Genomic DNA, 19296 nt, shown 5'->3' with positions numbered 1-19296 from the left:
CTTAATTAATTAAGGTGGGCTGTTAGCAGCAGGAGAAAAAAAACTTTTTGTAGTGATAATCAGGATGGCCCATTTCCAACAGTTGACAAGAAGGTGTGAGTAACAGTAGGGGGAAAAATTAGCATGGGGAAATAATTTTTACTTTGTGTAATGACCCTTCCACTCCCAGTCTTTATTTAAGTCTAATTTAATGGTGTCCAGTTTGCAAATTAATTCCAATTTTACAGTTTCTCGTTGGAGTCTGTTTTTTGAAGTTTTTTTTGTTGGAGAATTGTGACTTTTAGGTCTGTAATTGAGCGACCAGGGAGGCTGAAGTATTCTCCAACTTGTTTTTGAATGTTATAATTCATTTTGACAACCGTAACATGCTGAGCGTTTTACATCTGTGCGGGTACCTAGTCTCACAGTCGGGGTCCACCCTCAGACAAACAACCTACCTGACAAGGGATGCTCTGAGGATTGAAGCATGCAAAGTGCTTCCGGTAGGAAAAGTGCTAAGTCGTTGCGTTAAATGTTAATAATGTTATTTCCCAGGATTTGGAGTGTCTCTCTGACAGCGCCGTTAATAATAACGTCCCGGCTTGAGCCTGAAAGTAAATATTAGCAAAGGATGGTGTTATGTAGCCCTAAAAGCAATCTCAAAAGCCCCCACCTCATGGAAACTTCTCAGAGGGCGGGGGAGTCCAGGGGCTTAATCCCGAACAGAAGCCCCGTGTAGCGGCTCTGAATTCGCTAAATTAAAAGAACCCTTATTGGAGCTCTGTTAGAGTTAAGTCCAGCTGTTACGGGTGATGCCATTTGCCACTCACTCTGCCCTGCCTGTGCCTCTGTTTCTAGGAGATGTGTCACCTCACTGACTTGCAGTTTGAGGAAATTGTCCAGCGTGTGCTGCAGAAGTCCTTGCAAGAGTGCATGGGTAAGTCTTCAGGGCCCCTTGAGCAACTTCAGCTCATCACGGGAAACCTCAAATGAGAACAGCTAAATTGGTACCCTGTGAAGTATTTATTTGGCTGAGCCAGACATTTTGTAGATATGAATTGTTTCCTGTCCCTTTTAACGGGCTAAAATATGTCCTCAACGTGCCTGAAAGCTAGAATTTTAGCTTCTTCAGCGGTTTAAAAACATCGTGAGTTCTGATCGTGAGCTGGAATAAATTGACATCACTTCTTTGACGGCGCTAGGCTTATTTCTACCAGCTGAGGGTCTGGCCTGGGGCCCAGTTAAGACAATCTTGTTCCCTTGGCATGTCAAAACAAAGGCCACCGTGCCCGAATCACCATGCCATGGCTTTTGTCTTGGGCTCTCCACGTGCTGGGGGCATCTCGGCCTGCCAAAGCACATAAAGTTTCACGCAAATTAAGTGGACCCTCCCCTCATTTTATGTTGACTCTGAGAAATCATTTCCGTCAGAAACAAGGCATCATGAAATTGAGGTTATAGAAAGTGAATTGTCCCCATCCCACAGCATGTTAAGTTTCCTGCTTAAATATTTTGTGGGTGTGTTTTCGATTTTTAGGTCCACCTTGTGCCTCTGGAGGTATAAAGAAGTAAACACCCCGGTATTGCAGGCTGACTTTGAGTGACGCCAGTCCTGATCTGTGCTAGCAAACATCGCTGGTTATCACCAGTGCATAACTTTCCTAGTTTAGACTTGGCCCGACTTTCTGCAGGAGAATCACTTGGTAGGAATTCACAGCTTGTGTTAGGCGCAAGATCAGACTGGATCATCATCATGCTCCCTTCTGGCCTTAAAGCAAATCAATCCTCTTAAAGACTCAAGCGCGTGCTTAACCTGGGGCCTGTGAAACCTTAACGGCTGCGTGGCCTAGTGCATAGAGCACCGTCCCAGGACGAGGAGACGTGGCCTGCTTGGGTGACGGTGGGCAAATCGCTTCCCTGCGCTGTGCCTCAGTTTCACCACCTGTAAAGTGGGAAGAATGATACTGACCTCCTTTGTAAAGCACTTTGAGCTCTCTTCTGATGAGTGCTAGATATTATTGATTTGTATTATTATTTAACGGGGCGCCGCAGTGAGTCACTTTGCAGGGTTGCAGCCTGTCTAGCTGAAATGACGGCGTGCAGAAAATCTCTCGGCCCCCGGAAATCCATTTCCCTCCGTAGCCCAGTCATTACCTGGATCGACATCCAACCTTTAAATGTGTGACGCCTCAGGAGATGATAACCGTCTAGGCACACTTTGAAATGATAAAATGTGTGAGCGCTAATCTCAATTTGCAGAAGAGTCCAAGAGGCCATTTCGCCAGGCAGAAGCTACCGAGGCGGCAGAACCACAAGGTTTAAAGAAGTGAGTGTATATCAGTCCCTGGGCAATCAATCCCCATTATCCCGCAGTATATTGGAGTATGCCTTGCGTTAAGATTGTAGGGCCAGTTACCCTCAGAAATACGTCCTTCAGCCAAAGGGCGAGTTCCCCGCCTTGCGTAAACCGGTGTAACTCCATTGAATCAGATCGCCACCATCGGGGGATCAGGCCCAGCATAAAGCCTATCTACGAGGTGTGTGAACCAAGGTTACACAATATGCTCTTCTCCTCCTTCTAGCTAGTTGTTTCCAAATAGCGCTAGCTGGGCAAACACAGGGGAGGCATCCCTTATCTGTAGCCATGGAAACAGAGGGAAAAGAACCCATGAGGAAGAGTGACAGAGTCAGGCCGGTGTGAACAGTCAGGGGAACAGGGAAGAGAAGGCCAGGGAGGGAGGGAACGACAGGGGGGCCTGTTACCTAAAAGAGAGTCTGGAAAAACCAGAGCAGCCGGGAACTTTAACAACTGAGGTTAAAGTGGAAGGAATCCAGAAGCGGACAGTGGACTTTCTGTCCTGAGGCAGTTCTCTTCTGTTCTGTCCATGGTCTTATCCCACCTTCATATAAAGATAAGGAAAACGGCTCTGCTTTGTGAAGCGTGGCGAGATCTACTGACTGCATAAGAGCTAGGTGTTGTTATATTAGTAAGTGACTAACGCTGGTCTCGAGTGCTGTGTTCATCCTCTCGCCAGAGGCAGAATCCCATGTGTGCTGGAAGGTCTTGTTTTGGTAGGGTGGTGCAATACCTCCACCCGCTGCTCTGTGTTTCTTTCCAAGAAGGGAGGGAGGGCGGAGCAGTGCTCCTGGGGTTGGGACGGTCCTGACTTCCTGTGGCTGGCTCTGAGAAGAGCGGTCGCCCACAGTTCCCGTCCCGCATATCCTGGGCCCAGGCTGTGAAGCAGAAAAGGGCCGCGCCCTCGAACTGGACTCAGTCAGCTCGTAAAATCCTGATATTTCGACACTCACGTTCCTCCCGAATTGGGGGAAAGTGTCAACATTTTGAGCCGGTGTTCTGCAAAATTGTGATTCAGATCCACGTAGAAGCGGGGATGTGAAATGGAGACATGTTGGGTTGACGCCAGCTGCCACAGGGTTTCCAGGGAGTTGTACACACTTTTGGGGGCAGGGGCTGTCTCTCTCACGGTTTGTACACTCTGTGCCTGGCACGCGGGTGGCCTGCGGGTGCTGCCACCTTAGACGTAATCGATAGTAATAATCCATATTTCCATTCGTTCTCGTGAATCAGAGCAGCGGTGGGGCTGGGAGGCACGAATCCTGGGTTCTAGTGCCCAGCTGTTTAGGGAAAGCAGGGGGGAGTTGGGATCAGGATCCCTGGGTCTTATTCAGAGTTCTGGTAGGGTAGTTGGCGCTGGAGGAAATGGGAGTAGGACTCCTGGGTCCCATCCCTGGCTGTGGGAGAGGAGTGGGGTTAGAGCAGTGGGAGGGGGACGGTTTAGCAGTGAGAACAGAGAACTGGATGTCAGATTTCCCAGATTCCCTTCCTGGTTTTGCCTCTTTCTTCCCTTCTCTGTGACTGTGTTTCAAATAAAATGTCCTCGATGCGCCTTCAGTTAAAATGGCCCGAGTGTCTTGCGATCGCCAGAGGAACCCAAATGTGTCTCGCTGCCATTCGCGCGGAGCATGAGGCTGCTACCATTCCCATGCCTTGCGTATAAATAAGCCAGCCTCCTCATGTTTGTTTAGCTTATCGACTGGGACCTTTTGCCTTTTTTAACTTCGTTTGTTGCAGGGGAAGCGGGAAGGGGAATGCACCTGCTTTTGAAGCGTAAGATACGCTCTGGCCTCTAGGTGGTGCATGTTCTCTGTAAAAATATTATCCATCCAAAAGGAACTGCTTGAGAAAAAAACGAAAAGCAGGATATCCAGAGGGGTGCAGAGACCCGATTCCCCCTCCCACCCCCTGGGCAAAACGGATGTGAAATGAGAACTGTTGTCTTTCCACATCTTTTTTGCACCATGTAACTGACTAATATGATCTATCTATAGCTCCATTCCCGCTCATTGGTGTAGGCAGGTGTACTGTCATATTTAAGATACTCAGGTTCATCTCCTGTTAACAGAGAGTCGAGGGGTCGTCTTTTTGTTGTGTGTTTGTGCAGCCCCAGCAGGCAATCCAAACGATAAATAACAATCATGAATTGATCCTCGCCAACGTTTCTTTTAGGGAGACTTTCGAAACCTCCCGACCTGCAGGGAATTTGGTCCCGCACAGCGATGAGCCGAAAGGAACAGTCTCTGCCGTGGACCTAAAAGATCCTCTGCCCAAAGCAAAGAAACGCAATAAACTTTCTTTAAACAAGATGAGAAAGGAAACGCGTAAGTCTTTTGTGTGTGCAAAGACCGATCGGGCCAATGGTCGGGGCCTTGCCGGGTGAGGGTGAGAAACTGACGAGCCGAGTCAGGTGTTTCTTTGGTGCAATCCTGCTTATTTACCAAGATTGTCCGCAAAGTCTTGTTTCCTTGAACACAGTAGACACACACAACAGCAGGCAGTTTCCTTAAGCCAGGGCTGAAGTAGGGTTTTAGCCCTCTGCACTGGAGTGCGTTTGCCTGGATGGAAGCAGAGATGTGGAGGAGTTTAAGTATGAGAGACGTGTGCTCCAGTACTTGTCACCCAAGAGCAGGCCTGTGACCTGCCATGTGGGAAGACTTCTGCCTTAGCTGTTCGAGCCCAGTCGGGATGCAGAGGGAAGAAAGTAGCTGCTGGAAGGTGACGCTCCCCCTGTGCCCCCTGCTGGGATCAGTGACTGAAACTGGAGCCCCCATCAAGACAAAGAATAACTCCTCCGCCTGCTGTGTCACAACAGTCTCTGCCCCCACCCGCCCCTGTCTGTGTTTTTAAGTCCTGTGTTTTCTCTTTGTCGCTCGCTCACAGATGAGGGCCCGCACGCAAACAAAGAAAGACGTAAGCGTCAGCGGAAAGGAGAGCCGAAGAAAATAGTTCAAGGCTACACCCTGATCGCTGACCAAGAGGAAACGGAGGAAGGAGGAGAAAGCACTTTCAGTGAGCTCAGGCCTGTGTTTCTGAAAGTTTAACGCGGGGAGAGGAGGGCCCGAGAGGGAAACCTGGGTGTAAATTGAAGAAACCTGGCGACTTCCAGCACTTAATTTGGTACTGGCCCCACACCTTCCAAAACCACGGGGAGGCCTTGTCTACACTCAAGAAAATTAATCTGGATTAATTAAAGGTGTGAATTTAAACCGGATGATGCAAGAATGTTCCCGTTCAGCATAAAAATGGCCTTCGTCGTTTAATAATCCCAAGTTTAGAAATCAGTAGCTCTCAAAGCACATCGCACTCTTTGATGTGTTTCTCCTCACAGCAGCTCTGTGGGGTAGGTTATCCCCATGGTACAGGTGGGAAACTGAGGCACGGAGGGGAAGCTTGTGGCACTGCAGGAAACTGACAGGTTTCCTAGGTTCCAAGGCCAGGAAGGACCTCTGTGATCATGTAGTCTGCCACACAGGGGCTTAGTCCAGGCTAGCTCATCCGAGATAGTTCTATCAAATTAGGGATGCCCGTAAATCACCCTGTGTAGTGATGGTGAGATTAACTACATTGCGGCCGGGTCCTTATCTTTGACGTCCGATTTCGCAGCCTCCAGTTTGTGCAGGGCGCTAGTAGTGGGCCTGCAGCTGCTGTGTGTTTGTGTTGCTGTGCTGTAGATCAGTGCGTGGCGTGGGTCCAGTGTTCTTATCCCAGCTGTGAGAAATGGCGGCGTCTTAGCAGCGATACAGATCCCTCTGTTCTTCCCGAAGACTGGACGTGCAGCCAAAACACAGGTAAACTGGAGAGCGGCCTCTAGGTCACCAGCTCAAATCTAGCCCAAGCCGCTAGTGATTATTTGATTGGTTGTCAGGGGGAACCAGTTTGTTAGCTTCAGTCTAAATTCTAAAGCACAAGTGTCCTTGTCACAAAAATCCTCCACAGTAGGGCCTAGAAAGCAGCTTTTCCAGGCCATTCTCCCGTTTAGTCACACAAACAAGGGCTGTTTAGGGCTGGATTTTCCACAAAAGCTCTCCTTCCCGCTGGCCTGAGAGCTTTGGAACCCCTTTGGAAATAGGTTTCACTCTCTTTTGAAAACCCAGGCCTGGTTGCAAGAGCTGAGAAGTCTTGAAATTTGTCCTGGTTGGTGCTGAGGCTTTAGATCCAACCTGATTGCAATTCTGAGGCAAAAATCACCTTTCCGTTGCTCCTGCTCCGACTGGCCAGGAGGATTTCTCCTCTCAGTGTCCTGGCATTCAGAATTAGCAAATCCTTCATTGGCTTCAGTGCAGCCAGCAATGCCGACTTACACTAGCTGAAGATAAACAGATACATAGACTTTTTAGGGGCCATTCTGAGCACAGAGTCTGACTTCACCAGGGATTCCTGCATAACTTCTGTTTGAGCTATCGCAGGTCTTTGAGAAAGACAGCCAGTCTTCATTTAAGGCCTCCGAATGCTGGAAAATCCACCTGTCCGCTAGATTAAAAAAGCTGTCTCGTATTAGAAACCTTTTCCCCATGCAGGTGCTTACAGACTCTGATGAAGTCACGTCTTAACCTGCTCCTTCAACTAAACAGATTGAGTTTCTTTAGTCTCTCATTGCGAGGCAGATTTCATTTCGGCAAGGTTGAACGCTTCGTTCCGGCGTTACCAGTTTGACTTTTGTATTATGTTATATTACATTATCTTAGATTAGATGAATCGAAACAAAACGATACGGTAAGGTTGAAATGAAATCTTTCATTTCACGAAAAATTCTGAGATTTCTACTTCGCGCCCCCAACGCGAGATTAAACAAAATGTCACAATTCTCAGAATTTGCCCGGGGGAGGCTATTTCCCGCTCAGCTGTGACGGTTGACGCGGTTTGTTTGTTGCAGACCCGCAGTACAAAAGCTGCGATGTACCCGAGGAGACGTGGTCGGGATCTGAAAACGAGGTCGTCTATGCTACCTACGTGCCTGGGTCGATCATATGGGCCAAACAGTTTGGCTATCCATGGTAGGTGTCACCGCCGTGTGCCTCAGTTTCTCCTCCCAGCCTTTGTCTAGTTAGACAGTCAGCTCTTGGGTTAGTGACTGCCCGGCACAATGGGATCCCTGATCTCAGTTTAAAAGAACACGGTGGCACCATTGGAGATTGGGCGCTGCACCAACAGGTAGTGAGAGACAGTCCCTGCCTCAGCAAGCTCACAGGCTCAATAAATAAGACAAGCACAGGGTTATTTTTCTGAACGGGGAAGAGCTGAGGCCTAGAGACATTGGGGCTCTTACTCGGCTGTTTCCCCTATCCCGGCTCCCGTCCGCACACACAGTGGTGCTTTTGAATCTGGCCTGGCTGTGTGCTCAGAAGGACAGACGGGTTCGCGTTCGCCCACAATTCGCTGGGGACGAATCGTGGAGCGGCTCAGCTTACTGGCGTGTTAAGGCCCGTGAGATGCGCCCCCGAAGTCCTGGCGACACACAGGGCATCTCAGCACCGGTGAGAACTCAGCACCTCGGATACGGCTCTGCAGGGTGGCTGCTCATTCAGGCTAACTCTGCCGTGAAGACAGACCCCGGATGGCTCCCACCCAGAGTCTGAGGCAGAGCTGTGAATCAACGGGTGAGTCCCACGGCAGTACCTTTCCAAATCCCTCCCACCCACGGCCTCTGGTGTTACATAGGGAACTACTGGTGCCGCTGGCCTCTGCGTCAGACATAAAACCAAAGATCACATCTACACTTCACAAGTAAAATTCCCGCTGCTTGTTCCGTTCTGCTTCCCCAAATTCGCCCTTTCAATGTCAATGGGATATGAAAATCTTTCTTCATCTCCCACCCCAAAGTGCTAAGCCGTGTTGCTGTGCACCATTTATCTGCTGCTGTGCACCACCTCAGAGGTGGCTGCATCTCAGCACTTGGTGAGGGATACCACCATCCTGCCCAGAGGCAGTTGCATCTCAGGACTGGATGAGGGTTCCCTGTATCGCCGTTCTGACCGAGAGGCGGCTGCATCTCAGCGCCAGGCGAGGGATCCCTGTGTAAACAGCTGCCCCACCCCAGAGGTGGCTGCATCTCGGTGAAGGATCCCTGTATAAACAGCTGCCTCATTCCACCCCAGAGGTGGCTGCATCTCAACAGTGGGGGAAGTGATACCCGTGTAATATGTGTATATCAGTGTTTCAGATGTCCTGTGAACTTCACAGGTGAAAGAGACTAGAAATGCCAGCAGATATCAGTTGTGTGGCAGCACGGTGTGCTCACCTCCCCTTTTGGGACGGGCTCATTAGCCCACGCCCGCTTGGGGAGCCAGAGGCTGGGAATACAAGCTGCAGTGCAGAAGGCCTGGCCCGCCTCCCACATGATCTTGTTTTATTCCACGCCGATGGGATCCAAGAGATGCCAGCGAAAAACTCTCCAGTGGAGACTGGCTTGCTGGGGTCTTCACAACAGCTGACTGCTGGAATCCCTCGCTGCGCTGTCCAAGTGTCCCCTGGCGTTTCTGGGCACTCTGCAGCCGCAGCTGCCGTCTTCAGCTGAAAAACACAGACAGAGGCCTTGTCCCCTGACGGGAAGCTGGCAAATCTCAGTCGCTCAGCATAGGCTCCCCGAGGCGCTTTGCCCCCGCAGGGAGATGCATGCAGGGAGACCCATGCACGGGCCGGCGTTCGCCTGAAATTTAAGGGCACTGTGCTTAAGACAATCGATTCTTACACAAGCTAGACGGGGAACAGCTCCCAGTTCCTCTCCCGTTGCTGTTAGCGGGAGTTTTGCCAGGCCTGTGAATTTAAAGATTTTATGATGGCAGACAGCTATTAAAACCTCAGGACCTCAGCAACAAGAAGGCTGAGGCTATACTTACATTTTTCCAGCACAGGGATGTCGAATAGGGGTGTGATTTATTTATTTTTTTTAGCCGACCGAGCTATGCCTGGGGAGGGCCTGGGCTGTACTGAAAAGTTACATCAGCACGTCAGTCGGGGCAGTTGTGCCGCTGTAGCGTGTGAAGTGTAGACATGCCAATAGCTAACTTCGTTTGGGGAGGTGATGTTCCGACAGCAACAGAAATCCCCCCTTTGTCAGCAGGGGCGGCTCTGAGTATTTTGCTGCCCCAAGCACGGCAGTCAGGTGGCTTTCGGCGGCGTGCCTGCGGGAGGTCCGCTGGTAACGCGGATTCGGCAGCGTGCCTGCGGGAGCTCTGCCAGTCCCGTGCCTTTGGCCAGGGCCACCCAGATGGGGGGGGCAAGTGGGGCAATTTTCCCCAGGCCCCGCAGGGGCCCCCAGGAGAGTTTTTTGGGGCCCCTGGAGCAGGGTCCTTCACTTGCTCTGGGGGGCCCGGAAAACTCTCGCGGGGCCCGGGCCCCCGGAGCTTCTTCTGCTCCGGGTCTTCGGCAGCAATTTGGCGGCAGGGGGGTCCTTCCGCTCCGGGACCCACCGCCGAAGTGCCCCGAAGACCTGTGGCGGGGGGTCCTTCCGCCCCAGGACCCGCCGCCGCAGACTTCAGGCCCCCTGAATCCTCTGGGCGGCCCTGCCTTTGGCGTACCCGCTGCCGAATTGCCACCAAAGCTGCGGGACCGACAGACCTCCCGCAGGCATGCAGCCGAAGGCAGCCTGACTGCCGTCCTCACAGCCACCGGCAGGCCACCTCCCGTGTCTTGCCACCTCAGGCACACGCTCGCTGCGCTGGTGCCTGGAGCCGCCCCTGTTTGTCAGGATCGGCTCCGTCCGCCTCCAGGCTTCTGTCAGGATAGTTTCTGTAATGCAGACCTATCCAAAGCCTTCATGTAACATAATTCTACTGGGATAACCATGCCTGTACCAGGACAGGGGAACCAACATAAGCTTTATTGGCGTAAGTGCTTTTGCTGTGATAAAACTGCGTTCACGGTAGAGGGTTTGCCAGCACAGCTATACTGGGATAGCTAAACCCGCCAACGAGGCCTTTTGAAACAGAACGACATCCCAGAAATGTGCATTGTCCACTCAGAGATTCATAGGTTCAGAGGCAAGAAGAAACCGTTGTGATCAACTGGTCTGGCCTGCTGTATTACACCGGCCATGGGACTTCCCCCGAAATAATTCAGAGATTTAGGGCTTGTCTTCACTACCGCCACTACCAAGAGGTGGAAGATACGTCAGCGGGAGACACTGCTTTAAGTCGATGTAACTTACATCATTCGGAGGGGGGGGGGATATGTGTGGTTTTTTCGCACCCCTGAGCGATGTAAGTTGCATCAACTTTAGCGGTAGTGTAGACAAGCCCGGAAGGAGCTCAGTCTGTCCGGATGTTTTTCTGGAAGATATACTTTACCGACACAACTTGCTGGGCTACCTCCGAGGTCGTTGTGTCAACAGATCACCACAAATGGGTTATCCACTGCACTATTCCACTTCTAGAAAACAGTATCGACATTTCGGGGGCCAGCTGGCTTATCGGGCGTGGACTACAGTCGAAAACGCAGCCGCTGGGCTGCGTGTATCTATCTCGTTCCCTTCCTCACATTTTATTCCGTTGCATCCTGCTCTTCTAAGGATCTTTGATTTCAGGGATGGACGGAGCAGGTTGACTGGACAGTGCTCTAAACGTTGGTACCACGTAAAGCAACTCCCACCTTTTTATGTGTTAACTTCTCGGAGGAAATCAGAAAATTAATGGCCCAACCCGAACTGCTGTTTCCCTTTTCTTGTGCACGCAGGTGGCCTGCCATGGTGGAGTGTGACCCTGACATCGGGGAGTATTTCCTCTTTTCATCCCGGCTGGATTCTCTTCCTGTAAGCGGTATTGTATTTTACACCAGACGGTCACACACTTTGTGAACTCATTACACCCACCAGAGGGGGCCGTTCCTCCCACAAGCCCCCTGTGTGCCACCCTCCCATCCCCTTCTGTGTTGGGGACTCCCTACACCTCCCCATCCCCATGCCAGGAGCTGGGTGTGCCCCCCATTCTCCTTACCCCTGTCCCCACCTCCCCTCCCAATGGCAGGGCTCTGTGTGTACGGAGTCACCGGGCGATGCTCTGGAACTACCTCATGTGAAGCCAGGCAGGACTCTGGGGGAGCCTCCTCTCTCGGCGCAGACTGTCTCCAGGGCAAGAAGCTTACGCAGCTTCGGCCTTCCTGGGTCTGATCTCGGAGCATTCAGCTTCCCCCAGCAAGTCCGCCCAGGCGGGGTTCTGGGGAACCCAGAGGGTCCTGCTCCCCAACTCCACAGTCAGACGTGACTCTCAGCCAGCCAGTAAAACAGAAGGTTTATTAGACGACAGGAACACAGAGTTTGTAGGTACAGAAAACAGGACCCCTCGGTCAGGTCTGTCTTGGGGCCAGGGAGGCCAGAGCCCCGTCTGGCCCCCCTCCATTTCCCCAGCCAGCTCCAAACCGAAACTCTCCAGCCCCTCCTCTGGCCTTTGTCTCTGTCCTGGGCCAGGAGGCCTCCTGATCTCTTTGTTCTCCAACCCCTTCAGCTGGCACCTTTGCAGTGGAGGGTCCCAGGCCATCAGTTGCCAGGAGACAGGGTCGGGCATTCTCTGTGGATTTAGCAGGGACACCTCACCCCACCGTGTCTGTCTCTAGGAATTAATGTAACAATCTGACCCAAAGTTAATTCAGTCCTGTCCATTTCTCTTTTCAGTCCAAGTACCATGTGACGTTTTTCGGCCAATCTGTCAGCCGCGCCTGGATCTCTGCGACCATGCTGAGGAACTTCCATGAGTTTTCCACAGAGAGCCTGGGTTTGGTAAATAGTGGGTTCCCCCAAGGATCTGCACTGGGACCGGTGCTGTTCAACACATTTGTAAATTATCTGGAAAAAGGGGGGTGAACAGTGAGGTGGCAAAATTTGCAGATGATGCAAAATTACTGAAAATAGTTAAGTCCAAAGCAGACTGCGAAGAGTTACAAAGGGATCTCATTAAACTATGGCAGACAAAATTCAGTGTTGATAAGTACAAATTAATGCACATTGGAAAAAATAATCCCAACTACATGTACCAAAACGATGGGGCGTAAATCAGTTTGTTCACACTCAAGAAAGGGATCTGGTAGTCATCGTGGATAGTTCTCTGAAAACATCTGCTCGATGGGCAGCAGCAGTCGAAAAAGCGAACAATGTTAGGAACCATTAGGAAAGGGAGAGATAACAAGACAGAAGATTTTGTAATGAATCCATGGTACACCCATATCTTGAATACTGCGTGCAGATCTGGTCACCCCAGCTCAAAAAAGATATCTTAGAATTGGAAAAGAGGCAGAGAAGGGCAACAGAAGTGATTAGGGGTATGGAACAGCTTCTGAATGAGGAGAGATTAAAAACCCTGGGACTCTATCACATCTATTCTTGGTCGTCTCTTTTCTAGAGGTCTATAAAACCATGAATGGTGTGGAGAAAATGAATAGGGAAGTGTTATTTTCCCCTTTGCATAACACAAGAACTAGAAGTGACCCAATGAAATTAATAGGTAGCAGGTTTAAAGCAACCAAAGGGAAGTATTTCTTCACACAATACACAGACAACCTGTGGAACTCCTTGCCAGGGGATGTTGTGAAGGCCAAAAGTATAACTGGCTTCCAAAAAGCAACAGATAAGTCCCTGGAGGATAGATCCATCAATGGCTATTAGCGAAGATGGTCAGGGCCACAACCCCATGCTCTGGGCGTCTGTAAACCTCCTCCAGAAGCTGGGGCTGGATGACAGGGGGTGGATCACTTGAAATTCCAGTCCCGTATCCAAGGTTCTCACCACACCACAGCAATGTTTTAAGGTGATGCCAGGTCCAGGAGGCAGTCGATTATGGAACTGGTGTATCCAAATGGATTAACGGATCGTCTGACCAGATCCTTCAGTTTAGACCACGCTTGGTCTCTCAACACAAACATTCTGGCCTGAGTGTTTCACGTAGGAGGTTTTCTGTCCGTGGACCTATTTGCAACCTGACAGAACAGGTGATGGTCCCTGTGATGGTTCTAGGCTACCCAGGACTGGGAGTCACTGTTTCCCCGCCCGCCCCAGCTCCAGCAAGAGGGAAACTGGGTGTCCTTTCCCTGACACATCCGGTCTGTTAGCTGCCCAGCAGTCTCCTCTTCCTTTTCCTTTGCCTTGCAGGTTAACAACAGGTGCACTCCCGTCCCCATGCCCTTCAGAGCATTCCCCTGTAGCGTCCAGCCCTCATACTCCCCAAAACACCAGCTTGTTTGATTCAACTCAGGCTGGCCTTGTAAAATACCGCAGCACGGAGATATATTTATAGTGAAACCAGTTGTAAGTGTATTAACAAAGATCAAGATTTAAGAGATAGCGAGCGAGGCTAATGGAAACAGAAGGGTTACATCTAAAATAAAACTGTAACATGGTTCTTGAGACGAAACAGGCTAAATCAGTTTATCTTACCCAAATATCCTTTGCAGCATTGCAACCAAGCCTGGCCAAGATCCCATTTTCATGAATGTAATCACACTGCCTGATCACATCCTAGGTGTAGGATAAAGTGGTGTCTCCCTTGGCTTCTCCTTATATTCTCCAAAGTGCGTTGTTAGTACCTCAGAGTCGGGATGATCTCGAGTGTGCTGCCTACCGGCCGCGTTCACATGCCCCTGCTGACTTCATGTGTAAATGGCTCCTCATCATGTTAACTTATAATGCTTATTTTACGTGGGGATTGACAGAGACAGGTAGAATAAACATCCTTTGTCTGGAGAAACCTGCCTTAACACGGACTTTGGGAACTCATTTTTCGCATACATAACTCCTTACATAATATTTGTATGTGCATTTCACAATGATGCAAATGACCCTGCCTTTCATTTAAGACCTTGCATGACCTTGGCTTGCCTTTAAGACCTTACATAATATTCTTTGGTGGCTCAGAATGTACAGGCTAGCATCAGGATATTCTTGTCACCTCCTTGCCAGTTAGCATCGTCCCCATTCCTGCTCCAGAATATCTCACAGCCCTGGATCGATACTGGACACTTTCCTATTTCCGTGGGACAAGGACCGCCTGTATTTTTTCTCACCAGTGCTCCTGATGGTCATTATCAAACTCAAGCAAGAGCACAGCCGAATAATCCGTATAGCTCCTGCTTGGTGGAGACAGACGTGCTGTTCAGACCTCCGCAATCTGTCCTTACTGTCACCAGCGGCCAAAGACCTCCTGACGCAGAACCGTGGATGAGTGTTGCACCCAAAACTTCAGCTGTTGCACCTCACAGCATGGTTCATCAGTGGTTGTGTGTAGGGGAAACCCATTTCTCAACAGCCAGAACAATCCTCTTAACAGTAGGAAACCTTCCACAGGAACTACTTACAAAGTGTTTCTCCATTTGGATGGCTCTCCATCATGTGTCTCCAACTCAGGCTAACGTTCACACAACCCTGGACCATCTTTTGCAAATTAAGTAGTCAGGTTTAACACTCAACTCTGTTAACGTGTGTCTGGTGACCATTTTGGCTTTTCATCCTCAAATAGATGCCAAGGCTGTTTTTTCCTCACCTGATCGCAATCAGATCCTTGAAAGGTCTCGATAGATTATTCCCGGTGGTCAGAGAACCAACACCATCTTGGAACTTGACTTTGATCTTGTCTGCTCTTACGGACCCTCCTACGCACCATGCTCTTTTCTGCACCTATCAGCAATGGTCACATTTTTAGTGGCCAATAGACTAGATGTGTTGGTCACGGATCCACCGTACACAGTTTTCTACAAGGACAAAGTCCAGCTTAGGCTGCACCCCAAATTCCTCTCCAAGGTGGCCTCTGACTTGCACATGAGCCAGTCTGTCCACCTTCCAAGTCTTTCCAAAGCCGCATACCACCAGGGATAAGAGAAGACCCTCTCAGACTCAGTGTTTCTCGCACGTTGGCTTTCTACCTGGACAGGACAAAGCCTTCCTGGCATCTTCCCATCTCTTCGTGTCACACGTGGAACGCATGAGGCACGTCGTCTGATAACTCGGGGATTCTCCATGTGGATCCCCAGCTGCATCACCGTGGGAGTAACGCCTCCTGATAGACTCACGGCGCCCTCCGACAGAGCAACCTCAGCCTCGGCAGCCTTTCTGGCACACCTCTCAATTGCGGACGTTTGTCAATCCACACTCTCACCAGACATCACTCGCTGTCGGCCGCGTCGAGGCAAATGTGGACAAGGCAGTCCTGCTGTCCCTCTTCCGAGGAGACTCCAAGTCCCTCCTCCTGGCGTATCCGATCAGAGACTCAAAGAAATAAAAACAGCTACCTCCTACCTTCTGATGACCGTCGGTTCTTTGGGCTGGGTTGCACACGTCCATTGCATGACTCACCTTCCTTAGCCAATGCGTCGGCATCTGCTACTGAGTTTTGGTGTGAAGGAACTGGAGGAGGGATGGGGCGTCTCTGCGGTTTATACCCCCACTCACGGCTTAAGTAGTTGGCATTGGCCGGGGATGCCCCTACCGGCACCGCTGGGGAAAACTCTGCGGCACTGATGCACGAGGCGCACGCCCACCCGCAGCCATGGAGGTCGCGTCAGGAACAGGGAGACTCTATTCTGCCCCTTTTCCCCCCCTCCATTTTTTACGGCTTTGGTCTATTTTTTCAGTCCTTTTAAAAACCAGCTGGCGCTTAGCCGTTTAGGAAATGTGCTTCCTCTTGATTTCTAGATAAGGCAAGGGTGTCAGTTTGCGGTCCTGTGATTCATCGTGCCCATGGCCTTTGGGTCAGCAGGACTTGCTGGTGCTCTGGCTTCAATTTCTTTCTTTGTCTAGATGGTACCTCTTTGGCGTAGGGGCTGTTTCTCGCTCTCTGAGCCGTGCCCAGCACACTGGGGCCTCAATCCCTGAGTGGGCCTTCTGGGTGCTAAGTTAATGCAGCGAAAGGGTCCCACACGTCGTGGCCCGGATCCCTCTGTTCCCCCTCAGGGGTTCTCTGTCTGCCACCCTGCCGTCTCTCTCTGTTTCAGGGGCTTTCGGCCTCATACCAGGGGAATCTGTGTGCCCTTCATTCCTCTTCCCCCCTCACCTAGTGTCCCCCGATTTCCCCACACGGGGGACAGACCAGGACCCCATTGTGCTAGTCAGCTGAACAAACAGCTGGTGCTGTTCCTCTCCCCGGGGTGAATTTTTCCCCTGGCAAGGAGCTGGTGGTATCAGAAAGATTTACGCCCTGCCCCTTCACAGAGGAGTGGGCTGTGTCTTTCTTATTGTCACTGGCCCTGGTGGGGGAGTGACGGAGAGAAAGTTTTGACACATTTTAGGCGCCACAGGAAGACCCAACTGTCTCTCGCTCTTTCAGAAGACGCTCAGGAGCAGAGATTACCGCCAGAAACTGGACGCTGCTGTGAGGATGGCGAAGGAAGCCGAGCGGATCAGCATTCAGGTATGAACGCCGCCGGGCTGCTGAGGTCAGACCAGTCAGCATCCACCCAGCATCTTTGCGGGTTTCCCTGTGGGCCCCCGCGGGTGTTGGGGTGGGGGTAACGCTTGCTTGCTCTTTGGATCTGGGATCAGATAGGCTTCATCTTCACGGTGTGGTTAACTCGTATTAGGTCGATCGATTGCTCCTGTTAACTTAGGGTGACAGAGGAGCGGAAGAAAATATCGGGACACATAGGGGGGAGAAGGGGGCAGAGCGAAAAAAAAACCACCGGAGTGCTGCCGGCAGAGCAAAGAAAAAAATAAAAATAAAAAAGCAGAGTGCTGCAAAATATCGGGACAAATTGCGTCGGGATGCGGGACAAACGCCTCAATATTGGGACAGTCCTGATTTTATCGGGACGTCTGGTCACCCTATGTTAACTCGACCCCATCCACACACATCACTCGTCTTCTGTGATGCTAGTAACCTGAGCTTGCTGGGATACAGGCGAAAGCCTGAGTGAGGGGGAGCTTGGAATAAGGACGCCTGGGTTCTCTCCCTGGCTCTGGGAGGGGAGTGGGGGCTGGTGGTTAGAGCAGGGGGGGCTGGGAGCCAGGACTCCTGGGTTCTCTCCCCGGCTCTGGGACGGGAGTGGGGGCTGGTGGGTTAGAGCAGGGGGGGCTGGGAGCCAGGACTCCTGGGTTCTCCTTCCCTGTTACTCCTCCTTGGGCAAGCATCTGATGATTTCATTTCCCTCGGAGGGGTATGGTGAAGGTTAATCATACAACGGTTGTACGATGCTTTGAGATGAGGAGGCGTGGGCTTGTCTACACAAGGAATTATTCCTGAGTCACTGAGCCTGATGAGCTCCCTGTGTAGATGCTTTTGGTTCTGGAAGAAGAGGGCCTTGTTCAGAATGTGGTAGTGGTTCTTTATGGCTATGGGGCCGTTTCCCGGGCCCTTGTCCACACAGCGTCCTCTAAACACCTAGACGCCTTCTCGGAGCAGTGGGTCTTGTCCGGAGTGCTCTGCCTGCAGTCCCTCATGTTGAGCCTACGACCTTTTTTCTCCATTTGTGCATTTGAAGTTACGTCCTTTGTTAAATCCTGGTTGTTTGGCCCCTCAAGGGGGCAGTCACTCAGTGGACTCCAGCCATGGCTCCCAGGATTTCAGCAGAGGTTTCTTTTTTCTTCCCCTCCCTCAGGAGAGAGTGACGAGATTTGGGTTCATCAGTCGATCCGGTGAGGGAGGATTGCTAGAAGCTCACGAGGACTTGGAAGGTATCCCCCTCGCTCTCCCCCAAGTCACATTGCAAATTGTTGAAGACTTTCACCCAGGTCCCGCTATGCTGACCCCACTAACTTGTGCAGGACTAAAGGATCTTCCAGTCTGGATCGGAAGAGACGAAGCGGTGGGGAATCCACTGCTGCCCTGGGAAGTTAATCACCCACACGGGGAAAAAAAATCGGTGCCTTGTTTGTGATTTGAACGTGTCTGTCTTTAGCTTCCAGTCTGGGCCGGGTTTATAAAAGGGACCGTCCCGGGAGGTGGGCTGGGGGCCGCTGGCTCAGGGAATGGTCCCGAGGATGCTGGGAGATGTACATTGCCATTCTCTCTCTCAAAAAAAAAAAAAAAAAGACAGAAGAATCTGATTACGGGGGAAGCGTTTGATTCGTAGTTTTAGGGACAGATCACTAATCGTTGGTCATTGGAGACTCCACAGTCCTTTCCCTGAGTCCTGGCTATATTCCATGCTGAGAAAAGACATTCGGCCCCTTTAAAAATTCCCTTCCGTAGGTTATGTGAGTCAAGCTATTGGCTTCATTGACACTGCTCAGGAGTAAATCAATCAGGGTTTGGATGTCCTATGATGTCCATCACTGTGATATCTGAATGTGAGTAAAACTAGGGTGTTTTTAGCTCCTGCCTCCCAGAATAAGATACTTGAATGTGAAGAAAAAAAATGTGTTGAAAGTGCACAAATCTAAGAAGCATTTAAAAAGAAAGTCTCCGTAGCTTTTAATTACATTTTTGCCTGTTAACAACCCTGTCGGTTTTAAAAGTGGTTTCCAGTTTAACAATCTCCTACACTGTGTATCTGCAACGTTTCAGTCAGTTGGGACAACACATCCAGCCTGAATAGTTCCAGGTTTATCTCTAGCCAGCTTCACTTTCTCCTTCCCATGCACAAGTGTCAGAAAGTGTTTTGGATTTTACGCTGCAAGGGATTGCTTTACATTAAAAAAAATAATTTTAAAAGTAATTGAATTTGATTTATTTTAAACCTTTCTAATAGTTGGCTCTGTAAAACTTTTTTTCTTAAACACAAAGCTTAATGGCAGAAGCCTGTAGTTGTGGCTAAATGGCAGGAAGTAAGAGCTGAGGTCTCCCAGCTCTGCCACTGAATTGCTGGGTGACCTTGGGCAAGTCACTTAACCTCTGTGCCATGTTTTCTCCGTCTGTACAATGGAGTGTTCTGGGCTTAATTCATGAATATTTTAAAGCATGTATTCCTTGTGTGAGGATCCTGCAGCCGCCTTCTCCTCCTCCTGAGGTGCAGCTCAGAGTGAACCTGCACAGAGAGTGCTCTGCCAGTTTTGTTTCTGTAGAAGAGGAAACAGGTTTTTAGTGTTTCAGAACTGATCGAGGAAGCTC

At 50.5% G+C, this 19296-nt stretch overlaps 1 protein-coding gene across 6 annotated transcripts in view; it reads left to right on the top strand.

Moving 5' to 3' along the window:
- ZCWPW1 (zinc finger CW-type and PWWP domain containing 1) overlaps positions 1 to 19296 on the top strand; it is a 31656-nt gene that overhangs the window by 5288 nt on the left and 7072 nt on the right. For 4 of the 6 annotated variants that reach the window (XM_045000527.1, XM_045000524.1, XM_045000526.1 and 1 more), the window contains exons 3-12: positions 838 to 916; positions 2239 to 2305; positions 4508 to 4659; positions 5219 to 5347; positions 6010 to 6126; positions 7212 to 7332; positions 11009 to 11084; positions 11943 to 12047; positions 16579 to 16662; positions 17846 to 17921. In XM_045000527.1, coding sequence (XP_044856462.1) covers positions 838 to 916; positions 2239 to 2305; positions 4508 to 4659; positions 5219 to 5347; positions 6010 to 6126; positions 7212 to 7332; positions 11009 to 11084; positions 11943 to 12047; positions 16579 to 16662; positions 17846 to 17921 — 1006 coding nt within the window. The remainder of the gene's footprint in view (positions 1 to 837; positions 917 to 2238; positions 2306 to 4507; positions 4660 to 5218; positions 5348 to 6009; positions 6127 to 7211; positions 7333 to 11008; positions 11085 to 11942; positions 12048 to 16578; positions 16663 to 17845; positions 17922 to 19296) is intronic. The other 2 variants (XM_045000528.1, XM_045000529.1) reach the window with 2 other exon arrangements.

Source organism: Mauremys mutica, unplaced genomic scaffold (assembly GCF_020497125.1).
Source record: "Mauremys mutica isolate MM-2020 ecotype Southern unplaced genomic scaffold, ASM2049712v1 000330F_np12_obj, whole genome shotgun sequence".
NCBI classification, from domain to species: domain Eukaryota; kingdom Metazoa; phylum Chordata; order Testudines; family Geoemydidae; genus Mauremys; species Mauremys mutica.
Note: the sequence above shows the minus strand (reverse complement) of the source record. Positions and strands in the feature narration are given on the sequence as shown.